The sequence below is a fragment of the Suncus etruscus genome, chromosome 3, assembly GCF_024139225.1.
Source record: "Suncus etruscus isolate mSunEtr1 chromosome 3, mSunEtr1.pri.cur, whole genome shotgun sequence".
NCBI lineage: Eukaryota > Metazoa > Chordata > Mammalia > Eulipotyphla > Soricidae > Suncus > Suncus etruscus.
The window spans coordinates 114,510,976-114,538,784 of record NC_064850.1 but is presented as its reverse complement, the minus strand read 5'-3'; the positions used below and the strand labels follow the sequence as shown (position 1 = coordinate 114,538,784).

General features: G+C 44.6%; 2 protein-coding genes across 2 annotated transcripts; one reads left to right on the top strand and one right to left on the bottom strand.

Annotated features, from left to right (window-relative positions):
- Positions 1 to 821: 821 nt before the first annotated feature.
- TMEM184C (transmembrane protein 184C) lies at positions 822 to 22,510 on the top strand. Its single transcript, XM_049770090.1, has 10 exons — positions 822 to 1,070; positions 6,714 to 6,844; positions 7,932 to 7,968; positions 9,097 to 9,302; positions 13,971 to 14,045; positions 15,300 to 15,393; positions 17,391 to 17,503; positions 20,933 to 21,032; positions 21,405 to 21,576; positions 21,755 to 22,510. Exons 1-10 carry the CDS (start codon positions 948 to 950, stop codon positions 21,976 to 21,978), a joined length of 1,275 nt encoding a protein of 424 aa, XP_049626047.1. The 5' UTR covers positions 822 to 947; the 3' UTR covers positions 21,979 to 22,510.
- A 4,672-nt stretch (positions 22,511 to 27,182) lies between these two features.
- On the bottom strand, positions 27,183 to 27,679 carry LOC126003814 (small ubiquitin-related modifier 1-like). Its single transcript, XM_049770167.1, has one exon. It carries the CDS (start codon positions 27,556 to 27,558, stop codon positions 27,190 to 27,192), a length of 369 nt encoding a protein of 122 aa, XP_049626124.1. The 5' UTR covers positions 27,559 to 27,679; the 3' UTR covers positions 27,183 to 27,189.
- Between the last annotated feature and the right edge of the window lie 130 nt (positions 27,680 to 27,809).

Here is a 27,809-nt window from a genome sequence, read left to right as displayed (position 1 = left end):
TCGACTGGAAAGTGCCTTTCATGCAGGCTCTCTTAAAGCTGGATGACAACCAGAAGAGAACAACAAACACCCTTGGCATTCTGTTCTTCACCTAGTACCAAACAAGCCTGGCAACGTCCACGATCCTTCTTAGACCCCAGGGCAACAAGTAAGGCAAATAAGAGGGCATCAAGTCTAACCGTTTCTATCCACATTCCTTCATTTATTTATTCATTCATTTATTAAATTTCCCTCCCCTTGCTGTTGCTTTGGGCTTACTCCTGGTTCTGTATCCAGGGATCACTCCTGGCAGGGCTCAAGAGACCCTATCTATCTTGGAAGCACCCAGCAGGCGCCTGGGCAGGTAGGGTCTACCAGTAATCTTTCCAACTGCACAGATTCAATCACTGTCCAAGATACCCCGCCCCAGGCCCCGCCCCCCTTAGACCGGCCGGAAAAGGCGGGACCAGAGACCCTATCCACGAATCCCGAGCCAGGCCCTGGCGACGGGGGCGGAAGCGGAAGTGCAGGTTGGGCGTTGAGTTCCGCCGCCGGGATGTCCCTAGGGGGAGAGTGAGGCTGTGCCCGGGCCGGTACCTCCGCGTTTCCGCCTCTCTGGTCCTGTGCATCCGCAACTCCCAAGCTCGATCACCCCGAAAGGAGAGCTCGGGGGTAGGGAGGGAGCTGCGGGGCCCCCGGGACGCTGCTGTGCATCGGGCCATGGTGCAGGTGGAGCCCTGGGCGGTCCCCAGGTGAGAGATCTGGCCGAGCAGCGGACGGGATGCGGCCCGCGCGCGGCTCGGGTTCCTCCTAGAGCCCGCCCCCCTCCGCCCCCTCCCCGGCGCCCGTAGTATGTGCGAGCCCCGGACGGTTGCCGAGCGGAGCTGCGCCTGCCGGTCTGGGTCCGAGCCCCTTGGTTCGCGCTTTCTCCGCGCCCCCCGCTCGGCCACGCCGGCCCTCGCCGCACCATGCCGTGCACTTGCACCTGGAGGAACTGGCGCCAGTGGATCCGCCCGCTGGCCGTGGTCATCTACCTGGTGGCCATCGTCGTGGCCGTGCCTCTCTGCGTCTGGGAGTTGCAGAAACTGGAGGTAAGTTGGGGTTTCGGGGGGGGGGGGGTTGTGAGACACACATTCTCCGGTTTCTACCTTCCTGCCCAGTACAAGTCGCAAGTTGGGGTTTGGGTGTGTGTGTGTGTCCAGTAAAAATTGGAGGTAAGTTGGGGTTTGGGGGTGTGTGTGTCCAGTTTCTACCATCCTGTCCAGTATAAGTCGCAAGTTGGGGTGTGTGTGTGTGTGTGTGTGTGTGTGTGTGTGTGTGTGTGTGTGTGTGTTTATCGCAAGTTTGGGTGTGTGTGTGTCCCGTTTCTACCATCCTGCCCAATATAAGTTGCAAGTTGGGATTGGGGTGTGTGTGTGTATATCTGACACACACGCTCCGGTTTCCACCGTCCTGCCCCAGTATAAGTCGCCCACACCACTATGCTCGTCCCGGCTCTAGCCCAGACTCCAAGTCCTGTAAAAAGCCTCCACCTGGTAGTTAGCCCGTCTGAGGACACGCTTGCCTGGGTGGTTAGTCACCGTTTCTTGTTGGATGGGTGGGTGGGTTGGTTTTGTTTTAAGCGTGCGAGGAGTTTGGAATAGGTTCTGTTCAGGAAACTTCTAAAGAGGAGCATTGTTTCTGCAAGACTTCACTAGTTCCCCCCAAATCTAAGGTCATTTTAGTCGCCAAATCAGGTCGCTTCCCGTTTCTCTGCCTTACCTAGGTGGGGAAAACCATCTCAAAATCCATAGACGCTCCTAAGTAGCATCCTAGGTTAAAGGGAATCGGATTGGTTTAACTTCGTTCTTGATTTGGTTTTGAGTGCGTTGTTTGCTTTACAAATATATTCTTCATCCAAAAAGACTTTCCCCAAATTCCTTTCTTGTTACTGTTTTTAATGCCATGTTACTGTGACAGCAAAAATTACATAAATATATACAACAGGCTAAGAAAGGTAAATATTTTCGGTTGCATACTGAACTTTAAAATCAGAGTTAACAGGCAACCAAAACAGAAAGCAGGGCCAGATAGATAGTTCAGCGTATACAGCAGTGACCCTGCTGGCAGCCAACCCATCCAGAACCCACAGTTGCCCCATTTTACCCCACTCTGAGCCTCCTCAGTTTCTGGATTTGCTCAGATGTGGGCCACACTATAGCCTTTCTAAAGCCTTTGCGCTAAATATTTTACCTCCCTGCAGGTCATGTTCTCATTTCCTTCAAGTCTGCTTAAATATCACTCCACTAAGTGCCCAGTTTAAAATGACCGGTGGGGCTAGAGCAGTAGTACAGAGCAGGGAGGGCACTTGCTTTGCACGAATGACCTGTATTTCATCCCTAGCATCCCATAAGGTACCCCCCCTCCAGCACTGCCACAAGTAATTCCTGACTACAAAGCCACGAATAAACTCTGAGCATTGCTAGGTATGGCCCCAAAACAATACCAAAAAAAATTACCCACTTCTCTCATCCCTTCTCCACGCCTTCCCTGTCCTTTTCAGGACTGGCTGTCATCACCATCTAATATACAGATTGGTTATTTCTATTCCCATTGTCCAGCTACCTGACACTGGAGCTATAAAATGGCTAGCTAAATCCCCATGATAATATTTGGGCTGTGCTTTGTACGTTGGGGTAGACAGGGCACTCACTCTCACGGTGTTTCACAGAAACCAGTGAGTGATATAAAACCATATGCAGTGCTGTGGAGGAACTTAATGGCAGGACCATCTCTGGGGGCATCCAGAGGACTAGCTCTGGAAAATCCTGTGGGCACAAGGGAAGTTAGGGAACTCTTTTCACTTTACCCCAGGTTTTAGCTAAAACATTGATGACCTGAGTCTGGCTGGCAGATAAAGAAATACGAACGTGAACTGGGCAGGTCCTTCCTTGGCAGTGAAGAAGCAGCACTTGACTATGGAGTAAACTAGGTAGGAGCAGCATCCTGAGAAAGGGTGGTATCCAGGCCCATGGTGAGGGTCTGGGGTGCCAGTCCCTGGGGTGGTCAGTGTGCAGGGAGGGAGGGACACCTTGGAAACTTCTGTCCTGCCACTGATATGCAAACAGCCAAATCTGTAGGCCAGAAAGTTGTGCGACCTTTGTGGCCATAGGAATCGGTCTAAAAGAACTAGCAGGGCTAGAAACCATAACAGATAGTGGTGGCCACAAGAAGTAGAACACCCACGGAATGTTTTAGAAAGATGAAGAAGTGTAGGTCATTAGGTAAATGTGAGGTAAAGGAGAATCAGGGTTTGAGATCCATGTTCTGTTCATGTGTTGGGCTTGATTTGGGAGTTACCATACTCAGAGCAGTTGCATCTGGGCTAGAAGATGTGGAGTGAAGGGAGGATTTGGCCCTCGCATTTATTGTTTGGAAGACTAGAGGTACTAGGGTCACCATCTGTGCTAGTGATATACATTGTTTCTGCACCTCAGACCCCAGCCGTCTCTCCAGTGTCACAGTTCCACCACTGTCCTCTGTAATAGTTTTATTTCGTCCTACCCATGGTGGGTTGTCTGAGCAGCAGCCAAGGCTGAGGGTTGGTCTGTAAGCGCCACACTGTTCCTTACTCTTAACACTTAGTTTTGGGGACATAGCGACTGTACTTAAAGCTTATCTGGCTCTGCTCTCAGGGCTCTCTTGGGGGTGCTGGAGGACCCTGTGGGATTCCAAGGATCGAAGCTGCCTTTTCAGGTACAAGGCCAAGTGCCCTCCCGGACATACTATTCCTAGCCTTGTGCTCAGGTATTTTATTTAATCTTCTTAAAAACCCTGTGGCACAACTGAGACTTGATTTTTAGGTGTGAAACTGAGGCATAGAAATAAGCCATCCTCCCCACTGTCCAGCCAGTCTTGTATCCGCCTCTACAGAGGGTACCACTATGCCCTGTGCACTTTATAGTTGCTCAATTAACCCTGATTCCCACAGCTTGGCTGCTCTGGTACCCTGAGGCAGTAGCTTCTCTGCTGGCCTTAGGCTAAGCTTACTGCTTCTTCACTATTGCATGAAGTACTCCCACTGGATCAAGTAAGACATACTCAGACCAGTCGTTTTCTTATAGAAGAACACTGTCCTTTTCACCACTGGAATCCCAACCTGCCTGAGATGGTTGTGGGCAGGAATTTCAAAGAGCACAAGGGAAGGGGTGAGGACACTGTTGACACCTATTGTGATCAGGAGTCCAGCTCACACCTAGGACGGTCTGGCCAGGAAGGCAGAATGTCCTCCGACTTGGGGAGACTTCTTTCCTCCCCTTTCTGGCATTACTCTAGGAAATTCCATGGCGGTGCCTTCTCCCCTGGTTTCTGTGAGTAGGAGACAAGCCCCACACAGGGCTGATAGGTTTGAACCTGGTATCAATGAATGTAATCTTGTATCAGTTCTTGTCTGTATTCTAGAACAATGTGGATTCCATCCACATGAATAGAAAGTTCTGTAATGTCTGAGGATCCCTCGTGCTAACTTAAGTAGGTAACACAGACAATGGTCGCATTCCTGATCCACTAGCTTTTACGTTAGTTCAGGAATCAAAGCAATTCAAAAGCCAGTGGTTCAGGGGCAAGAGCAATAGCACAGCGGTAGGGCAATTGCCTTGCACACAACCAAACTAGTACAGACCCCGGTTCAATCCCTGGCATTCCATATGGTCCCCCCAAGCCTGCCAGGAGCGATTTTTTTTTTTTTTTTTTTTTTTTGTGATTTTTGGGTCACACCCGGCAGTGCTCAGGGATTACTCCTGGCTCCATGCTCAGAAATCGCTCCTGGCAAGCACAGGGGACCATATGGGATGCCGGGATTCAAACCGATGACCTTCTGCATGAAAGGCAAACGCCTTACCTCCATACTATCTCTCCAGCCCCCAGGAGTGATTTCTGAGGGCAGAGCCAGAAGTGACCCCTGAGCACCACCAAGTATGGCCCAACAAACAAAAAGATAAAATAAAAGCCAGTGGTTCAGATAAATGAGAGGTGGGGTGTCTGGAGACTACCCCTGGGCACTGATCAACATGACCCTCTCTGGGGTGCTGCTTGTTCTTTTTTAACTTGGTACCACTGTCCTGTGATGACTCAACTCTCTAGTCACTTGCTTTATGATTGTTTGGAGAACTTTCTTCCTTACCCAGGACGTTTGACCTTTGTGAGTCACCAGCACATCATTCCTGTCAAGTCCAGAACCAAGTTATGCTTGGGCCTTGAGCCAAATAATAAAAACAAATGTGGGCATAAAAATGACTTGGCAGTAGTGCCCAAAACTATCATGTTACACAAGAGAACGTCCTTTTAGTATTCTTTTAGGTTTTCATTAAAACAAGCACTCGGGCCAGAGCCATAGCACAGCAGATAAGGCACTTGCATGCAGCTGACCAGTTTCAGTTCCCTGGGTTCAATCCCTGGCATCCTATGTGGTCCCAAGCACTGCCAGAAGTAATTTCTGAGCATCTCTGGGTATGGCCCAATAAATAAAACCAATGCTCAGTTAGAAATGGACAGTAGATATCAAAGGGTATAGTAAGACTCTTTTTTTTTTTCTCTCTCACACACCACTTAGGCTCACTCCTGTAAGAAGAACACATTTGTCTTTCATACTTGTTTTCTGTTCTAATGTGTTGCCCATAGTTGCAATATTGTTCAAAGTACTAACTCTAGAAATTAACAGGCAAGGGGAGTATGTTTGGAATTACATCCGCAGTGCTCAGAGCTTATCATTGGCTCTGTGCTCAGGAATCACTTATGGCTGGCTTTGGGACCATGCAGTGCTGGGGATCGAACCCAAGACTCTAGTGTAAAGCATATACTCCAACCTTTAGAGCTAGTTCCCTGGTTCAGAGGAAAGCTTTTAAAAGACAAAATAGAAATCAGATACTGACCTAAAGAATAAATTAGATTTTGTTTGTTTCAGGGTCAGACTCAGGACCTCATGTGGTGCTGAGCTATATCCCTGGCTAGAATTAGAGATGTTTCCATTTATTGCTTTATACCATAGGGGTATTTAGAGATGAGGATCGAACCTGGAGCTTTAGCTTTCCATATGCAAGGTACTACCACTGCACTATATCCTCTGTCCGCCCATCAGAGGTCTTTTAAACGCTAATTTCCTGAGTTAGCATGGCTGTATAAAAGAGGGAGCATGTATTAATACTGGAGGTACTAAGATACTGAATAAGAAGAGTTGCAGGGGCTGGAGCGACAGTACAGTGGGGACAGCACTTGCCTTGATTATGGCCAACCCAGGTTCAGTCTAGGCATTAGGGTCCCCAGAACCAGCCAGGAGTAACCTCTGAGCATAGCCAGAGGTTGTATGGCAAAAAAAAAGATTTGCAGAAAAATAAAGGTTTTTGCCTTTCTAAACATAAAAACAAAAGAATAATCCATGAATGTATTTTGGGACTTAACGAATAGGAAATTTCAAAACTGCTGTATAGTTCCTCAAACAATATTCACCTACAAAGGTCAGTGTTCTTAGTGCCACTGTGGTACCTCAGGAGGGAGAGTTTACCCCACCTCCACCCCAGGACCCAGCTAGACTGTTTGCCCAAGAAAAACATGAAATGAAAATAGCAGCCAGTCCTTGGGGGCAGTATTTTGCCTCATTGCTAATCAAATAAATGAAAGTTAAGAAATAAAAGTGCTTGGTCTTGCTTTTCGGCCTTAATACCAGGGAATTGATGCTGAGCTGCGTTGTGCTCCTTCAGGTCGGTATTCACACCAAGGCATGGTTCATTGCTGGAATCTTCTTGCTCTTGACGATCCCTGTGTCACTTTGGGTCATCCTGCAGCACTTGGTACACTACACGCAGCCTGAGCTCCAGAAACCCATCATTAGGTAAGGCTGGGTCTTCACTGTCCCTGGGTTTGAGGCGCCATGACTTGCCCTACTGTTGGTGACAGGTGCATGTTTGTGTGTGCTTCCTTCCACTTATACCCAATCCCTAAACCCTCCCTCATCCCAGCCTGGTAAGCTTGATTCTTTTTTTTTTTTTTTTTTTTTTTAATAATATATTTAAGCACCATGATCACCATGACTACAAACATGTTTGTAGTTAGGTTTCAATCATTAAAAAAAAAATACCCCATCACCACTGCAACCTTCTCACCACCAATGCCCCCATCTCCCTCCATCCCCATCCCCTGCCTGTATTTGAGACAGGCATTTACTCTCACTCATTACCACTGTGATGGTAGTTGTTATTGTAGCTATTTCTCTAACTGTACTCACCACTCCTTGTGGTGACCTTCATATTGTGAGCTGGTCCTTCTGGCCCTCAACACTATTGTCTCTGGGCATTATCACAATAATGTCTTTTATTTTTCTTAAAACCCATAAATGAATGAGACTATTCTATGTATATCTCTCCCTCTGACATTTCACTCAGCATAATAGTTTCCAGGTGTATCCATGTATAGGAAAATTTTATTACTTCATCTCTCCTGACGGCTGCACAGTATTCCATTATGTATATGTACCACAGTTTCTTCAGTCACTCATCTTTTTTGTTGGATATCTTGGTTATCTCCAGATTCTGTCTTTTGTAAATAGTGTTACAATGAATATAGGCATGCAGAAGGCATTTTTATAAAGTGTTTTTGTGTTCCTAGGGTATATCCTAGGAGTGGTATAGCTAGATCATATGGAGCTCAATTTCCAGTTTTTTGAGGAATTTCCATATTGTTTTCCAGAAAAGCTGGACTAGACAGCATTCCCACCAGCAGTGAATGAGAGTTCCTTTCTCTCCACATCCCTGCCAGAACTGATTGTTCTTGTTCTTTGTGATGAATGCCAGTCTCTATGGCATGAAACGTTACCTCATTGATTCTTGACACTAAGATAAAGTTTCTATTTTGATTCTGCTCAGTGTGGTATTGGCTTCATGAATGTGGCATAAGTCTTTTGTGTTTTGTTTCCTAAATAGGATTCTCTGGATGGTGCCAATATACAGTTTGGATAGTGTAAGTATATTTCATTTTCTCTCCATGAGGACGCATTTGATAATCCTGCCTGTACTTTTCAAAAAGTTCTGAAAGTGGGTCATTTGATAGGGAGGTGTCAAAGTAAGAGAAAACATGGAAGGTTTTCACTTGTCATGTCGGTGGAAGTTTTCACTTGTCATGTACCAGTGGAAGATACAGAATTTTTCAGGCTTTTTTTTTTTTAATCTAGAGATGTTTTCTTTGATTATCTTTTAAGATTTCAGATGTGCAGGGTTTGAAAAATGGTCATTGGGCCCGGAAAGATAGCACAGCGGCGTTTGCCTTGCAAGCAGCCAATCCAGGACCAAAGGTGGTTGGTTCCAATCCCGGTGTCCCATATGGTCCCCATGCCTGCCAGGAGCTATTTCTGAGCAGACAGCCAGGAGTAACCCCTGAGCATCGCCCCCCCAAAAAAAGAAAAAGAAAAATGGTCACATTTGAAAAATTCCAGCCTTGATGCTGATAAGCAGTCTTTCTGATGTCATTCATCCTTTTTATTAACTTTTTGTTTGAATCATAATAACAACAGCGAGCTGGGGCCAGAACATGACCTTAGGAGGTTGGAGGATGTGTGAGCAGTACATGCAGGAGACCCAGCTTCCAGCCCCGGCACCCCTGGCTCCAACCACCAGGAGTGAGCCCTGAGCTCAGGGCAAAAAATAGCCCCTGCTGGGTGTTCCAAAACAAAACCCCTTCCCACGAGGATTCTAACACATGCCATACGTGTCGTATTTTTCTTAAGACATGATGGTATTTTTATTTTTTTCAGCCCAAACCTGGTGGCACTCAAGGGCTACTTAACATAGTGCTCAAGGATAACTGTAGTAATAATGAAGGTGAGGAGGAACAGTCCTGCCATCTGGTGATAGGGCTTGCACCCAGTCCTCCATCACACAGAGCATTGGTGCTGCCTTTCATGACAGTCAGAGGTGATTCCTTCACTTGTTTAAGTGTAAGAAAACTGGCTATCTTTCATCACTCTTGACCAGGAAATATCAAGGTACAATTCAGATTACGTGTAAGAACTCAAGTTCATACTGAATGTAGTTTCTCCATGTCCATGATTTGCTTCACCACCTTACTGCAGCCACTTGTGCTTTTTCACAGTGGGTAGCGCTTAAATATCCCAGCATTGCCATATACGTGGACACCTGCCGAGAATGTTACGAAGCTTATGTTATTTACAACTTCATGGTATTTCTCACCAACTATCTGACTAATCGGTACCCGAACCTGGTCCTAATCCTCGAAGCCAAAGAACAGCAGAGACATTTCCCTCCTCTATGCTGCTGTCCACCCTGGCCGATGGGAGAGTAAGTGGTACTTTGATTATAGTTGCGCATAGATTTATTTTAACCATCTACAAGATTTCTGCAGGCCTTGTGTGATGTCCAATGAGCAGGACAGTGAGTACAACCTAGAATTCCTACTCTAATATAGTTCACAGTCGTTGGAGGATTAACAAAAACACATTTTTATTATCTGCAGTCCTAAAACAGTCTTTGCCAAAAGGATTGTGGGTTTCTAAAAAGAAAAAAAATAAATCCTTAAAAATAGTTTTAGATTGGGCGCCATACCACACTTGCTGGTACTGGGGTACTTGGTAGTACTCACTGTTCATTGCTGTGGGACCTTGGGTGGTAGGGTTTTTGTTTTTAACTCTGGGACCATATAGGCAGTGCCGGGCTGACTACATGCAAGGCAAATACTTTATTTAACCTCTCCTAGTGCTAAGGATTGAACCTCCTAGGCGCAGAATATGCGTTACACCCCTAAGCATTAGTCAGTTTTCCATTAGGAAGTAGAGTCCATGGAAAGGAACTTGCCAAAGACCACAATGCTAATCAGTGGCAAAATCAGGTCTCAGACTCAGGGAGAAGATGGTCTGCCTGGGGAACAATAGAGTTGATTCTAATAGCATCTTCTAAGGGAGTTGGTCTCATCACATTCAGTAAAGTGGGACTAAACAGGAAAAGCCATTTGAAGTTAAGACTGCATCATTAAATGGACAAGGAAACATTCAAACAGTACTTTAGAGAATTGTTGTAGGGCTAGAAAGTGAACTTAGTGCACAGGAGCAGCAGCCTTGTTTATAGAGGCCCAGGTTCAGTTCCTGCACCACATGTACCCATGAGCACCAAATTAAGAGACAGCGGTGGTTCCAAGTCTATCCTGCTTCTTCTAGCTTGGCTTTGACCAGGGAGAATCTTGTTACAGAACCTGAAAAGAGACTCAGGTTGCCTTTCAGCCTGGCTGAGAGGGACTCAAACCCCAACAATTACTCATGTGGCTGACAGTCCTGTATTTCCCCACATTCTCCACATGTGCAGTTGACTTGTTCTCACTGCAGAATATCCCCTTCATCCCTGTTACATCTCTGGCTGGTTTTGCATTTGACCCCCAACCCCTCACCCAACTGACTACTGCATACATACCTTAGGCCAGCGCTAATTCTGTTGGATGAGCTTTGGAGCAACTCTTGGTGCAGCAACGCTGTTGCCTTAGGATGCTGCAGCATGATGCCTGATTTAACATGTGGTCTCCTGCATGGCATGCCAAGGTGTGCAGGAATTTAAGGGTCCCCAGGAGACAGCTGAGAGCGCTAGTGGGCATGCCTCGAATGTGAGAGCCCCAGGTTTGATCCCCAAGCACTTCGCAGCTCCCCACCAAAATAAAAATTGGCAGTCATTAGATGAAACGAAGTAAATAAATAAGCTCAGTACTGCAGTGAAAACAGTGATTTTTCTCTTACACAGTTCTGTGTGTATTAGTGAGTGGAGGGAAAGAACTTGGCATGTGACTTGATCCATCAACGAAGTGGAGGGTTTTGTGAACCAGCACTCACCCTGATTACTCATTCCTTTCCCCTCTTCCAAACTGTGAAGAGAATCTGCAGGGTTGAATCTGACACCGGAAGACTGCTTCAGGGCATATATGAGGCTTACACCACGTAGGGTTACACTGTGGAGTTACACTGAGTGTGGGTTACACTGGGTGCAGCAACTCCTCCCTGGACCTGTGAATGTGAACTCCTTTACGGCCACCTCCAGGGAGTCAGGTGGTACTCGCTGTGTTCTCCATTTGTTTCTCTGCTCTGCTGGCCTGAGGAGTTTTTTGGCCCATGAGCCCCAAAGTTAAGCTGAGGTGGCTTTGCTTCAGTTTTCCATTTTCTACTGGGCTGTTCTCCCCCCCCCCCCAACTCTCTCTCTCTCTCTTTCTCCTTTCCTCTCTCCTCGTTTAATGTGGTTGAAAGTCACTTTGACCATTTTCAGCGGTTGTCACTATATTAGCATTCGATAACTGGAAGTTTTCCAAATGATTTTCTGTTCCGATTTATTGATTTTGAGCAGTGCCGAAGATAGAACTCAGCATCTCAAACATGCGGAGCAAGCGCCTTGCTGCTGAGCTGTGTTCCCAGTGTTATTGCAATTGAACTTAGCAGTCCAATATCTATGGCCAGGACTCTTCAGTTTTGTTTAAAAATTCGCCTCCACAGGTGAGGACAAGATCCCAGGGTGAGGCATGTGCTCAGTAGGCAGAACCAGGGCACCAAGCTAGGAGGCCGGAAGTGCCAGAGAAAATCACTAAAGGAAGAGACTTTTGCTTGCCGATTCTCTCCTTAGTAGATTCATTTCTGTGGCACTAATTTCTAATTTTTCTTTAACTTCCTTTCTTCCATTTCTTCAGTTTCTTATGTTTATTTCCTAATGGTGGAAGTCTAAAAGAAGTGTTTAAATTATGCCACTGTTAATTCACTGCTTTGTCAGTTTCTGTCCTTTTTTGATTCCTACATTTTATGCTGTTTTAGGTGAGGTACATGCATGTGCAGTTTTGTGGCTCTTCCTGTGAATGTCTGCTGACATTCTATCCAGACCCTTTCTCTGCCATGTTCCATTTAGTCTTAAAATTTATTTTCTTGTTGACTGAGAACTCCTATTTCTTTGTGTAATACTTGCTTGGTCCCCCAAGCACAGGCAGGAGTAATTCCTAAGCAGAGTGGACTTAACCCTGAGCACCACCAGGTATGCCTTCCCCCCCCCCCCCCCCAAAAAAAAAAGATTCTTGACTTGGCCCTGTCAAGTCTATTCAGGCATTTTGCACATTTTATTCTGCCTAATTCTGATGGCACTCAATATCAGTTTTTTCCTCTTGTTGCTGCCTCGTGTGGCCTGTCACTACCTGCACTGAACATGCCTTTTTTGCATGTCTGCAGTTTCGCTCTCGAGAATCCGGTGGTTTTTCTTGTTTCTCCTATTTACTTACAAGCCCATCCACCTGTAGAGGCAGGTTTTTCATAGGTTTTGAATCGTTCTTTGCCGAGCTGTCTCTGGATTTTGCCTTTCCTCTGCGTGTATGTTCTGCAACATAAATGTATATTGATCAATATTGATCATCGATGATATATTCTGATTCTCTCCTTTGTAGTTCATGTTCCTCTTTGTCACAGCCTTTGCTATAGTCTGGGCAGTTTCTTCAGCTACAGCTTTCAAAGGGAAACTGGTGTACCAACTGATACTCAGTAGTTGCAGTTTGGTTTAAGCAGCTCAGAGAACCAGTTGGTGAAGTAGCCTCAGTGGTCTCTCTTTGGTTTATAGCTCATAATGCCTTGGAGGTATAGCTCAGGTTGAGTTTTTTTGTTCTTGTTATTGTTTTGGTTTTTGGGTCACACCCGGCAGCGCTCAGGGGTTCCTCCTGGCTCTGTGCTCAGAAATCGCTCCTGGCAGGCTCAGGGGACCATATGGGATGCCAGGATTAGGACCACCAACCTTCTGCATGCAAGGCAAACACTCTACCTCCATGCTATCTCTAGCCCAGGGGTCTCAAACTCAATTTACCTGGGGGCTGTAGGAGGCAAAGTCAGGGTGATCCTTGAGTGCAAAGTCAGTAGTAAGCCTTGAACATTGGGGGTTGTGACCCAAACAACTAAAACAAGACAAAACAAAAAAAGATTCCTCTAGGGCAGGGCCACAAAATGTTGTACGGAGGGAGTTTGAGACCCCTGCTCTAGCCCCTCAGGTTGAGCTTTAAGAGTAGACAACAGGGGATGGGGGTGGGGGGTCTAGTCAAGGTGTTTTCTGGTGAGTTTGTTCTCAAGTCCAAATACAGCTCCTAGGCCTACTCCACTGGTCATCTTCATTTGTGATTCAGCACCGTTATTCCAAAAGCAACCCTCAGGATCTGTCTGCCAGACCCACCCTCTGCTTGGTTTATGTGGCCTTGGATTAGGAGACTGAGCTGAAATCACACATAAGGTTCTGCTCATTCATTTCTGCCTGAGCCTCAGGACTTGTGCTGGACATTTACCCCTTCACCTAGCCAAGTATCTAGAACTGAGTTAGGCAAACTCTTCTTTTGTTCTTTAAGACTATCTTTTCAGTACTGCTCTCTGGAATGACATGAGTTCTAAGCTTGACACTAGAGACTGTTTTAGTAATTGTTGGTAGGGATACTTTCATAGAGACACATTTGTCATGCCTTCCTTCCTCACCCAGTTTTTCTTCTAGAAACACACTGACCACTTGGGTCTGTTTAATTCTGTTCCTTTGTTCGCACACTCTGGATCTTGAGATCACACAGAAAAAGAAAGTTCTTTGAGAAATTACCATCATGGAAGTAGTTCGAGGTTACGATAGAGAACAAGCCAGAGAAAAAGCTCAGATGTCTTGGTGCGTGCTTTGCTTGCAGGAGGCTGAACTCAGCCCCAGAAACACACGGTCCCCTAAGCACTGTCAGAAGCACCCCTTGAATACTGAGCTAGAAGTAACCCCTGCACACTGCCAGATGTGGCTTCCCAAAACCAAAAATACTAGTAATAGTCTTACTACTTCATTTGTTTGCTACAATTCACATTGTTCTCCCACTGTTAGCGAGAATGAATAACACAATTTCAAATGCTGTTATTTGAGTGATTGTAGTTTGGGAGTTCAGGGGAGACTTGATACCCTGTCCTGAGTAGCTAAAGTGTTCTCTCCCTTCTGCAGGGTATTGCTGTTCAGGTGCAAACTAGGTGTGCTACAGTACACAGTTGTCAGGCCCTTCACTACTATCATCGCATTGTGAGTACAAAGAATGTGCACTGTCCTATTCCTTTTCTGAGCCATGCACTGAATATGGAATCCACTGATTTCTTCATAAAGAGCATTAATGTCCTTGCTTACATATGTATATCTTGTCTGTTACTAATATTTTTTAAGCTATACAAAAACCCTCCTCTATTAATATCAATAATGCTACCATTTATGACAGAAAATCTCCAATTAGGGGTCGGAGACAGTGCAGAAAGTTAAGGGGCAGCCCTTGTATACAGCCAACTCACTTTCAAACCCCGATGTCACATGCCAGGCACATTGCCAGGCACAGTATTTCTGGGCTGGCTGGAGTCCTGGCACTATTGGGCCCAAGCCAGCCCCTCAGTCTCCAGACCAATTGAACAAGAATCAGTGGCTCCCGGACCCCTTGAGCACTGTGATAACCAGCAGAGTTCCTCTGAACCGCCTTCTCCTTAGTGTTTCTGGAAAGCATTTAAAATACTTTATCCAAATAATTAATCTACATAATAACTTCTTTACAGTTTTAATGACATGAAGTTAAAATTAGCAGCCTGATTGTATTTTAGTTTACTTTAAGTGCTGTATTTAGAGGAAGAAATCAGATTTTTCTTCTTTTTAAATCTAACTATAGCTTAGCATTTTAAGTAAAACCAAGATACCATTAAGTGGCATGATAAATCATTCCCTAAAAATGTAGGAAAAGTCAAGTCGCTTAAAGCCAAAAGTTGATGGTTGGGTTTTTTTTGTTGTTGGGTTTTTTTTTTTTTTGTTTTTGTTTTGTTATTGGTGGGGTTTTTTTTGTTTGTTTGTTTGTTTTTTGGTTTTTGGGTCACACCCGGCAGCGCTCAGAAATAGCTCCTGGCAGGCACAGGGGATCATATAGGATGCCAGGATTTGAACCATCGTCCTTCTGCAAGGCAAACGCCCTACCTCCATGCTATCTCTCCAGCCCCAGAAGTTGATGTTTTAATTTCTTTATTCTCTCTCCCTCCCCTTTTCTTTTACTGTTGGGGTCATGTGCATGTGTGGCTGTAGTAGACCCCCAAATCTCCCCGTCACCACTGCAGTGCCCACTGGGGTCACTCTGATCTCTGTCTTGTGAGCTCATGCATGGGGGCTTGCTATGTCTCTGAGGTCCCCCTACAGCTGGGCTGCTAGAATGTGACTCAGTACACTGGAGTTCCAACTCCAAACTCCCTGCTGCTCGTCCAGGCCCCTTAGAGTGACCCTGAATATTGTCTTCCATTTTATCTTTTTTAGAATCTGTGAGCTGCTTCATGTGTATGATGAAGGGAACTTCAGTTTCTCAAATGCTTGGACTTACTTGGTTATAATAAATAATATGTCACAATTGGTAAGTAATCATTTGCCTTTCTCTATACTGTCTGTTTGGGAGGTGCTGAGGGACCAGGCAGTGCCAGGGATTGAATCCCACATGCAGTGCTCTGCCCTCCAAACTCTCTCCAGCCAGTATTTGTTGGAATTGTACTAAATTAATACCTATACATTTCCGTAGCTTAAATTTCTTATAATAAAGTGTGTTAACTTTTTTAAATGGGACCAGAGAGATAGTAGGAGAGTTAAAAAAACCTGCCTTGCACACAGCTAATCCTGGTTCTGTTCTGGTAATCCACATGGTCCCCAAGCCCGGCCAGGAGTGGTCCCTGAGCACAGAGCCAGGAGTAAATCTTGAGCACCATCAAGTGTGCTCCCATCTCCCAGGACTTTAAAAATAACATTGTTACTTTTTTAATCTTGGAATTAATTTTATAGAAATTTTATAGAAATTAAAGTAACGTGAAAATACTGTCTTTTAACTTATGCTTTCTTGGTTTGGGACTTGGCCCCAGCTCTGGACACAGGGCTAATTGCTAATGGTACAGGGGGCAGTGAGGCTCAGGTCATGCACTCCACGCACTGAGCTGGTCCCGAACCTGATGTGGCCTTTGGTCTGTTGATTGTGTGTTCATTCAGTCTGGTTTTGGGAACGCCACTGTGTGGTGGTCATAAATAAATACAGTGAGAAATGAGAAGTTTCGGGAGACAAGGTGCTTGCTTTGCACGACCCTAAGTGCATCTGGGTGTGATTCTTGCTGTACTTTAAGTGGAAAAGAGTGGGGGCACGACCCTCTTAGTCGATAGCAGTGCAGAGCCACCTTACCTGTAGGAAACAGTGGTGGGGTTCTGGGATAGGAAATCAGGGCAGTAGGCTGGGCTGGGCAATTGGCACAAGCATCAGTGAGCACAGAACGTGCAGCCTGTGAGGGCCACAGAGAGGAACCTCCAGGTGTGGCCTTGGCAGCCAAGCGCTAACACATACCCAAGTGCTGTGGGGAGTGGCCCCTGCACAAAAGTTTCTAATTTAAATTGTAAAAAAAGAAGTAAATCCAGTTAGATTAACGAACTGGACCTAACAAAGATTCCTTTCCAATCAGCAGACTTCTTTTATACTTATATAATAATATGTAGTCTTAGGCAAAATAGACCTCAATAAGTCGTGGGTGTGGGTGTGGGTGTGGTTGTGGGTGGGAGGGGGGAGGGAGGGAGAGAGAGAGGAGAGGAGAGAGAGGGGGGGAGAGAGAGGAGAGAGAGAGAGGAGAGAGAGAGAGGAGAGAGAGACGAGAGAGAGGAGAGAGAGGGAGAGGGAGAGAGAGAGAGAGAGAGGGGGGGGGGAGAGAGAGAGAGAGAGAGAGAGAGAGAGAGAGAGAGAGAGAGAGAGAGAGAGAGAGAGAGAGAGAGAGAGTGCAATGAGTAGGGTGTTTGCATGCAGCCTACCCAAATTCAATCTCTGGCATTCCATGGTCCCTTGAGCCTGCCAGGAGTCATTACTGAGCATAGATAGAGCCAGGAATAATCCCAGGTGTAACCTCAGAAGTAACTTGCCAGATTTTGCCCAAAAACAAACAAAACAAAACAAAAAAGTATGTGTGCAAGCCATAAATAAGTAGGTGCTTTGATTTTACCTAAATACCCTTTCTTCCATTTTGGAGCTGTGGTTTGTACAACTTTCTTGCTGTTTTTTTCTTCTCCATTTTGGGGCCACACTTGGTAATGCTTTGGGGTTGTTCCTGCCAGGGGCCACGCTCCTTCCAACTATACAAGATCTTCCCATTCCTGGGGTGCAGTTCTTCAGAGGCTCTCATAAGAAAACACTTCAAATGCCTTTGGGATGACACTCGGCATCATCTCCTGCAACACTGTAGGAAGTCTTTCTCTAGTCACCATAAATGATGCAAGTTCATATCCAGCCTTAAGTTAGCCTCAAGTTCCTCTCTGCCACTTTAGAAGTTGAATCTTTCTGTTACACATTTATTCGCATTGGAAAAGTTTAATTGTCTATATTGTTTCTAGTTTGCCATGTATTGTCTTCTGCTGTTTTATCAAGTACTGAAGGAGGAACTGAGTCCAATCCAACCTGTGGGCAAATTTCTTTGTGTTAAGCTAGTGGTCTTTGTTTCTTTTTGGTAAGTATTGTTTTCTCTTCAATGTTTTTATCATGTCCTTAAGAGCAGTTAAACTGTTGAGCAAGGAGCAGTTTTAGAAGAGTCTTAGATTCAGAAATTTATTCAAATGTTTCTACTTCTAAAATGTTCCTCCTTAAATTTTAGAGCTTTTCTTGGTTTTTTTTTTTTTTTGTTTGTTTTTTTGTTTTTTTTTTAGCCCTCAAAAAATCATCCATTGGTCACTGTAATATTTACTAGAAGAAAAGCTTTCAAGGTAGGGGCCAGTGCAACAATACAGCTGGGAGAGCACTTGTTTTGCATGTGGCTCACCTGTATCCAATCCCCATCATCCCATATGATCCCCAAACTTCACCAGGAGTGATCCCTAAACAATAGTAGGTGGCCCAAAACCAAGAAATTCAAAAATTATTTGAAATGACCAAAAGTCTCAACACTAGAGGAAGTATTTAAGTAAATAATAGGTATCTCATACAAAGGGTATACAGTTTGGAGGATAAACATAATTTCTAAAATGTATACAAAACTATATTTAGAGTTGTATAATAGTGGGTAGGGAGCTTGCCTCTCCTGGCACTCCATGTGGTCCCCAAAATTCTATTGGATTGATCTCGAGCATCACCAGGTATGGCCCCAAAAAAAAGTTTGTCTGCTTTTGTAAAATTATATAGATGGTACTACCTCCATATTTCTTATTTAGGACCAAAACATTTTTTATACTTTTGGTATTAAATATATTAAAGGTATAAATAGTATATTTTTAGGGCTGGAGCTATGGTACAGCACTTGCATGTAGCTGACCCAGATTTGATCCCCTGTACCACATATGTTCCCGAGCACTATCAGAAGAAATTCTGTAGAGCCAGAAGTAAGACCTGAGTGCTGCTAGGTATAACTCAAAAACAAAGTATAGCTTGCAATAAGACACAGGTATATTTATATCTGATAAATTATTTAACTATATTGTTAAATATAGTGAAGATATAAATCTTATTGGTTTTGATATTAAAAGAGAAATAGATAAATCCTCAAAATCCTGTCGCGGGGGGGCTGGAATGATAGTACAATGGCTAGGGTGTTTTCCTTGCACACAGCTGGACCAAGGTTTGGCCCTTGGCATTCATATGGTCTCTCAAGCCCTCCAGGAGTGATTCTTCAGTGCAGAGCCAGGAGTAAGGCCTGAGCACAGCTGGATGTGGCCCTAAAATAAACGAATCCTGTGGCTCAGAAAGATCATGTTCTGTGTTACTGTACAGAAAGGGTTTCATACTGTAAAAATTCGTAAAAGTCGACCATATGTGTAATATATTGTGGTTTTAGTCTTTGTTGGTAAAGTATAAATATAATTTTGTCTTTGGATGTTTTCGTGTCGAAGGACTTCTTTCAAGCATTTTCTTGTTGATGTGTAGGTTTCTCCCCCCCCCCCCCCACTGTAAGCAGTATTGTGGGATACCATCACCCAGAAAAAGCAAGCAAAGACGACTGAAAGAAATGAAGGGCTTTAATATCAGAGAAATAAGTGAAGCTGAGAAGGAGGCCCTGCCTACATGACAGGAGAGCAGAGTCAGAGGGGCTGACAGAATGGCCTGTCCATATTCTAGTCGCCATCAAGAAACTGTGAGGGAGGATGGTGAACATGCATAATTGAGGGACATACAAAGAACAGACTTTGCACATGCAGGAATAGATAGAAACCTATTAGGAGAGAGTTTTATTCACATGATAAAGGCCCAGGTCTAGAGATTGAAGTAGGTGGGTTCTGTGCCACGACATCCACTGGCTGGAGTGGCCGGCACTGACCTGGGCCTGAGTCTGTATCTGTGCAAGTGTTTTGAGAAGCCCGTTTCAGCCTAATCAGAGCCAGAGTTCGAGCAGGGGTCCTCAAACTTTTTAAACAGGGGGCCAGTTCACTGTCCTCAGACCATTGGAGGGTCTGACTATAGTAAAAACAAAACTTATGAACGAATTCTTATGCACACTGCATATATCTTATTTTGCAATGAAGAAACAAAACAGATACAAATACAATATGTGGCCCGCGGGCCATAGTTTGAGGACCACTGTGTAGAGGAACAGATCGGCCACTTCACCTGGGAAGGACTCACAAGTCCATTTTAAGTGGTCCTGAACCCAGAGTCCTCCTGACTCTTCAGGGGATTGGGGAGGGGGTTTTAGAACTGCTTTGCATGTTAGGGGGCAGCACCACATGTCCCCCAGGGCCCTGCCAGGAGCATCTCCCAATCTATTGGAAAAATTGCCCCCCGCCCCAAGGTAAGACCCATGAGAGCTTGTAATTCAGACTGAACAAAGGCATATATAGCCCTGTATTTGCTGGAAATGCTTGTGTGATTTCAGCTTAAGAGTCTCTAATTTTATACTTCAAAAGAAACCTCTTAAAATAACTTAAACACATTTGAGAGCTGGATAGATCACTTGCTGAATCATGTTTCCTATATGGATGACCCAAGTTCAATTCCTGGCACAATATGGACCTCAAAACCAAAATTTGTAAACCAGTTTTAGTTTTGAAGCCATATCCAGCAGTGCTCAGGGTTACTCCTGGCTCTACACTCACAGATCACTCCTAGTGGTGCTCAGGGGATTATCTGGAATGCTGGAGATTGAAAACAGTGTCGGCCACATTACCCTACCCGCTGTACTATCTGACCCCTAGTACATGGATTTTAAGCATATTATGTTTATTTTTGGGTCTCTACACACATTTGGAACCTCAGCACACATCAGTGCTCAAGGGGTATGCCTGGCTCTGCACCTAGATATCACTCTTGACAGGCGTGGGGGATCATATGGGTGAAAGGAAAGAACCTAGGGTCGCTTCATACAAGGCAAGCTCCTTATCTGTTGTATTAACACTCCTGCCCACCTCTTTACTACATTTTAAATGCTGCAAAAGGTGGTGAGACATTGGCCATCTGTAGGGAGAACTGAAATCTATTGGTCTACCAGGGGTCCTCAAACTTTTTAAACAGGGGGCCAGTTCACTGTCCCTCAGACTATTGGAGGGTCTGATTATCGTAAAAACAAAACTTATGAACGAATTCTTATGCACACTGCATATATCTTATTTTGCAATAAAGAAACAAAACAGATACAAATACAATATGTGGCCCGCGGGCCATAGTTTGAGGACCACTGGTACACTTTCAAAACAAAGATGTACACACACACACTGACTTTTCAGAACTCATCACCAAATCAGGTAACAAGATGGTACTAGGCCACATAAGTTGATCATGTCCAGTGTCTTTGGGATATGCTACTGAAGGAAGAAGGGGATAGGGATAGTTGGGAGGGGGTCTACAGTTTGTGCTGGGGGTTAGCTTTAGTACAGTTTGTTTGGTTTTATTTAGACAAAAACTGCTCATTTGATGCTGTCTATAGACTTGGCATTTCCCTTTTTGTAATGCACAGGCAAGCCGTGGTGATTGCTCTGCTGGTGAAGGTGGGTGTCATCTCGGAAAAGCACACGTGGGAGTGGCAGACAGTAGAAGCTGTGGCCACAGGACTCCAAGTAAGCAGTGCCATCTCCACTCAACTCAAACTCTTGAGCTTTTTTATGTGTTCTCTCTGGGCTGACCTGTTCCTCCCTTGGTAGCTGAGGCAAGGGAATTTACAGAAACTAGCTACAGTTACTAATGGATTGTCGATCCTTAAGTCTTAGTCCATTTCTTGTTCTGCACATTATCCTCTGTCCTTAGGCAGTGGACCCACTTGGCTGGCAGTTAATAGAGGTGGGGCAAGAAGCATTTAAATGGGGACCTAAAAAAAAGATTCACTCATTCTTGCAATATGAAATAAATTCTTTTGAAAAAAAACGGCTATTGACTTGTGACCACACAAAGCTAAACTGGACCTCAAATGTACTGTTGTTGTCTCTGTGCAGGATTTTATCATCTGCATCGAAATGTTCCTTGCTGCTATTGCCCATCACTACACGTTTTCATATAGGCCCTACGTCCAAGAAGCAGAGGAGGGATCCTGCTTTGACTCCTTTCTTGCCATGTGGGATGTCTCAGATATCAGGGATGACATATCAGAACAAGTCAGACATGTCGGTAAGTACCAGCCTTTTGGATTTCTCCTACGCAGCAATTAAAGTAGTTTTCAGGAGATAATTCTTTTTTAAAGCCCTATCACTTCCACTTGTACTCTGTTTTTATTTGCCTTCGTTGGGGCGGGGAGGGAAGCATGCAGAATTTTTGGCTGATTTGGACATTTCTATTTTCTCTAAAGGAAGAACCGTCATGGGACAGCCTCGTAAGAAATTTTTTCCCGAGGATCAGGATCACAATGAACATACAAGCTTGTTGTCCTCATCTTCACAAGATGCGCTTTCCGTTGTCTCTGTGCCGCCATCCCCTGCCGGCCACTACCAGGGGTTTGGACATACTCTGACTCCTCAGACTACGCCTGGTATGGTTGGGGAGATCCCAGAGAGACCCGAAAGTCCAAACTAAGGACTTCCTGAATGCTGTGCTTGGACACGCCCTGAATAATGGAACTTTCAGTAGAAAGATCGGTGGCTGCAAGACGCACTCAGGGATCTAAGGATCCTAGAGCTTCTTCACCTGGTGGATCCCAATGCTCAGGACAATGTGCTGGGAGAAGCCATAAATGATAGGAAATCTTCAAACAACGTTAGGTGAGAACAAGGTACAGGTGTTGGACTTCTCTAGCTAAATTTTGTATCTCACAAATAATAGATCTATACACTCTAGATTTAGACTTGATTTCTTAACATCTGGCACATTATCACACAGTCCTCAAATGGCTAACATGTTCCCACGTATTACCTTGCTTTATCAAGGCAGACATTATTTTTTAAATAATGCTTCCTAGAACTGCATGAATATAAAGCTCTGGAAGTAGCAGAGAGTAAATGTGGAAATATGAACTAGTGGAACTTAATCATGATCATGTGCCATATATGGTTGCCTAACAATTTCTCTTTCTCAATTGGTTATCTTTCAATAAAGAATTTGTCATTTATTTTCTGCGACCTTTTTATATCTTTCTTTAAAAAGCACTTGATTAAGGGGCCAGAGTGGTGGCGCTAGCAGTAAAGCGTCTGCCTAGGACGGAACGTGGTTAGATCCCCTGGTGTCCCATATGGTCTCCCAAGCCAGGGATGATTTCTGAGCATATAGCAAGGAGTAGACCCTGAGCATCACCAAGTATGGGCTAAACTTCCCCCCCCCCCCAAAGAAAAAAAAAGTGCTTGAGGTACTGAAAAGGTCATGCCTGGCATCCCATTTTGTCCCCCGAGGCTGCCAGGAGCGTTTTCTGAGAGCAGAGCCAAAAGTACTCCTGAGTACTGCTGGATTGGATGTGAACCCAAAGCAAAACAAACCAAAAAAAAAAAAAAAAACTGAAAATAAGTCATGAAAATCAAGGGTTAAAAAAAAAAACATGACCACGGGGCCAGAGAGATAGCGCAGTGGTAGGACGTTTGCCTTAGACGTTGAAGGACGGTGGTTCGAATCCCGGCATCCCATATGGTCCTCTGAGCCTGCCAGGAGCAATTCCTTTTTTTTTTTTTTTTGGGTCACACCCGGCATTGCTCAGGGGTTACTCCTGGCTGTCTGCTCAGAAATAGCTCCTGGCAGGCACGGGGGACCATATGGGACACCGGGATTCGAACCAACCACCTTTGGTCCTGGATCAGCCATTTGCAAGGCAAATGCCGCTGTGCTATCTCTCCGGGCCCCAGGAGCAATTTCTGAGTGTAGAGCCAGGAGGAACCCCTGAGCGCTGCCGGGGGGTTAACATGACCATGGGGGCCAGATCACAATAGTACAGTGGGTAGGGTGCTTGCCTTGCATGCAACCAACCCTGGTTTAATCCCCGGAATCCCACATGGCCCCATCCCCCAAAAAAGCTGCCAGGAGTGACTCGGATAGTGCAGAACTATGAGTAATCCCTGACCACTGCTGGGTATGGCCTCAAAACAAAACACATGACCCCCCCAAAAAAATAATCCCATTATGACACATTACTTAGGACTTTATCTTCATCTTTGAGTTGTACAGCCTGAATTTCATATTTGTAGCACTACTAACAGGTTATCTGTGCTTTCAGAGGAAAGGAATAAACTGAGTGTAAGATTGGAAGAGCGGTGTCAGATAACGGAGAGTGCGTCTATGATGTTTTTGTTTTTGTTTGGTTTTTGGACCATACCCGGACGCTGGGGCTGCTCCTGGCTTGGGGAACCATATGGGACACCAGGGAATCGAACCACAGTCTTCCTAAATTATCACGTGCAAAGCCAACACCCTACAACTTGTACTACCACTCCAGGCCCCCTTCTATTTCGTTTCTGTGAACTTTTTCTGCGTTCTCAAACATGGTAGCAAACATAAACTGACTGAGTGGCTTTACCCAGCCTCAAAATACAAAGGAGGTGCTATGGAAGACTACTTTGCCAAAGAGAACCAGGAATAATCTTGCCTCCCATAAAGGGCCAGAGTAGTAGGTTGCAAATTTCAAGGTAAGAATTTTCTCAAAACCTTTGCTTGCTCTAGTGTTATATGCATACATATTAACCAGTTCAAAATAATTGCAAGGTCTCTGTTCACTATTACACACAAAATATTTCTACTGAAAGTAAAGGTAAAAGCCAGGGCCTTAGTACAATGGGTAGAGTGTTTGCCTTGTATACGCCAACTGAATTAGATCCAATTAGATCCCTGTATGATCCTTGCCAGAAGTGATCCTTGTACACAGACCTAAGAATAAGCCTTGATCACTGCTGGGTAGGGCCCTAAAATAAATAAGTGAGGACAAAGCGTGTAGGGTACCTATCTGAGACCCACCCATTTCTGGGAGGGGTCTTGGGAACCGGTTAATAGGTGTGACCTTACCTGCAAGACCCGGCCCATTCCTGGGAGGGGTCTTGGAATAGGTAGATAAACCCGGAAGCCAGGGGATTAAGGGCTTTTGCCTTTTGGCCCTGCTGGGCGCTCTGAGGAAGATGGCTGAAAGGGTTTAGACGCAGGGCTAGCCAAGAATGGCTGAATGCTTGAAAGGTTATGAGTAGGCCACACACACGTGGTGGCTAGGGCATGAATAAAGATAATGCTTCCTGAGGCCTGCCTGCTTGTGAGTCTGATTCCGCTGTTTGCCTAACCTGGGACCCGCCGGCTTCCTGGGGGTTGCTGAGCCACGTGGCCTGGAATGGCATCCATCACCATCCAGCCCCATCCAGCTCCATCCTTAATTATGTAATACAACAAACGTGGAAAGTACATTTTTATTTGTGGTTTTCAAAAAAATACACTATATCCTATTCAAAACTGGAAAATTAAGGATTTAAATTGAACTTTTGAGTATTTTTTATTTATTTGCCAGTTGAGTCCAGGAAAAACGTTGCCTCGTAAATATTTTATTTCCTAAATGTACAACCTAAACTATTCTTCTGCCAATACAGAGGGTGTGAGGTGTTTCCGAAGTATTTAAAAAAAGCAAACTTGCAAACAGTCAATCCTTCATCTTAGGTAGAAACCTAATTTTTGGTGCTTTCCCATTTATAAATCTGTATTTAAGAAAAAGGTAAAGATGCCTTAAATGAGGTTTGCTTTACAAGATTTTTTTTTTTACGGTTTTTACAAGTATTTATTTTAATGAAGCTGGTACAGACAATGTTCATTTAAATCCCTTTTCCCAGGCCAGAAAGTGTGGGCGACCAAGCACCCACCGTTTCTGTGAAGAAGCTTACACCCACCAGCCATCTTCTTGCTTTGCTGGCAGTTGCGGTTTTTTGCCCCTGAGCTAACAGGAAAAGCAGCATGTTTAAATTTGGCTCTTGCAACAGGAACTTGCTCAATGCATGTTCCATTTGTTATTTGCCCTGGGGACTTGAACCCTCTTCTACTTCTCAACAAAACATCTTTACAATGTATTGCTATGTTTCTCCACTCCCTCTTTGACCTTAAAATTGTTTAAATTACTGTCATGCTTGATGTATAACATTTGCCTTTTGAATCTAGTTCCTGTAACTGAAACCAGATGTCCTGCTTAGATAAGGAAGTCCTATGATCTGTTCCTCCCCCACTGTTGCAATCCAGCTTCCCGCCTTGTACCCCAGAAAAACAAGTTAGCCGTATTTGCCTTGTGAGGAAGAAATGTTATGATTGGATATTTTGTATGTACCTGGCCAAATGTGATTGGCTAAGTGATGCTTCCCGCTTTTCATGAAACCTCCCCTAATTGCTAGGGGATAAAAGACCCAGCTTTTTCCTGAATAAACGCTCTTGAATGGCAACTGTCATCTTGAGTCTTTCTTATTAACCTCTCCTAATTCGGTTTGTAGGTGCTGGGTGATTCAGGCCATTTGCAAATAATTTGGAGATGTCCTCTGGCTGTTCCCTGGGTTGAGAGAAACTGCTGGCCGGAATTCTCTCCCTTTAGGGGAAGCTTCCAAGGGCATTTTCAAGTGGCGCCCAACGCGAGTGTCTCGAACTATCATCCTTCACCGGTTGGCGGAGGTGGCGAGTCCGGAGCTTGCCCATAAGACGTCGAGTAAGACCCCATCAGGGTTGACGCTGGGTAGTAGTTAGCCTTCATTTGCACGTGCACATCAATTGCCGACCCATCAGCTCCTCAATTGGCCCTTGGAGCCCTATATATTCTCTAACTATGGGACAAGAATTAAGTACTGAAGCTAAATTCATCAAAGATATTCAGTCTGAGCTTAAGGCCAGACACATAGAAGTTTCCAAAAAAGATTTATGTGAATTTTTTGCGCTCCTCCACGACATATGTCCGTGGTTTACTATTACTGCCCCTCGCATCGCCAACTCCACTTGGTGTCAGATTGGCGATGAGCTTGAGGCGTTTTGTTACAAGCAACACGATGAACTCGTCATGCAATATTGGCAACTGCTTCAAGGCATTATTGTTGATGTCCCCTTCTCTCCTACTAGTCGCGCCGTTGTTTCCCAAGCTTTTAAGCTTGCTTTACAAGATTTTTTTTTTTTTACGGTTTTTACAAATATTTATTTTAATGAAGCTGGTACAGACAATGTTCATTTAAATCCCTTTTCCCAGGCCAGAAAGTACAAACAAAACCAAAAAGAGCAGTGTTCAATTGTATATACTTCTGTATGAATAGCTTTAACTGCTAATGAAAGAACTTTTCTGGGATCTTCTGACAAGCTTTTTTTTCTCATTAATCTTAAAATGCTTTCTCCAGTGAAGCCATCTTTGAAGTTAGTCATGACTCTCATCACAGCTGTCATTTATTTAGTTTCCAATCTGATCTTCTTCATCTTTTTTTTTTTTTTTTTGGTCCATACCCTCATATTTTAAACGTACCTTCAAGTTAAGGAAAGGTCATTTTCCACGGTTCAGTTCTGAAAACTTCCATCTCCCACTGAAAGTCATAGTCCAGGAGTGAAGCGATCATCACATCAGGGCCAATTGGAAAGTCATTACGGACACTCGCATTGGTTGGTCCTATTTATCACAAGTCTGAAAATGCACAGTCCCTGCAAAAGGTGGCCTCTCTGTGCACCGTCATTTCTAAAAGGAGGGCAATGTGAAGGGGCTGAGGTCTGATCACCAAAAATCAGCACAATGAAAACAAATGATAATAATAGGCACTAGAATTCAAATTACCAGATGTTTTAAAGAGACTGGGTGCCTGTTTGCAATTCTTTTTTGAAACCACATTATAAAAGAACTATTTTTAAAAATAAAAAAGGATTGAGCATAAAGAAAAAAATAAAAAGAATATCTAAATTTTTGAGTGACCCCGTTTGTTCCTGATAAACTTCAATCACATCTTCTTCCTCCATTCCCAGTTCTTTTGGAGTGTGATTATCAGCAATTCTCTGACCTTCAAAGAGAAACCTGAGTGAATTCACTGGAACTCCCTGTCTTTGACAGTAAGATTCTTTGAGAGTCTTAAGATGTGTGGTCATTCTCACTTTAAAGTGAATCGCACTGCTATCCTGTCCAATAACTTTGAGTTTTATGTGTTCTCCTTCCTTCTGATTTCCCAAGTCCTCAGTTGAAGGTTTTGCCTCCTGATCTGACATGGTGGTACTGATTCTTTACACTAATTTGGAAAATTAACAGAGTGTAAGAGTGTTTGGGTTTGGGGCCACACCCAGTCAGGGTCTAATCCCGTGACACTTTGGGAACCACATGTTGTGCCAGAATGCAACTGGGACAGCCACAGGCAGGGCATGCACCTTGCCCTGTCCATCTGCCCAGCCAATAGCTCCTCTGAAGCATATCTGCAGCAACAATTCTTAATGGCCCAATAATTTCAGGATTTTTGAAATAC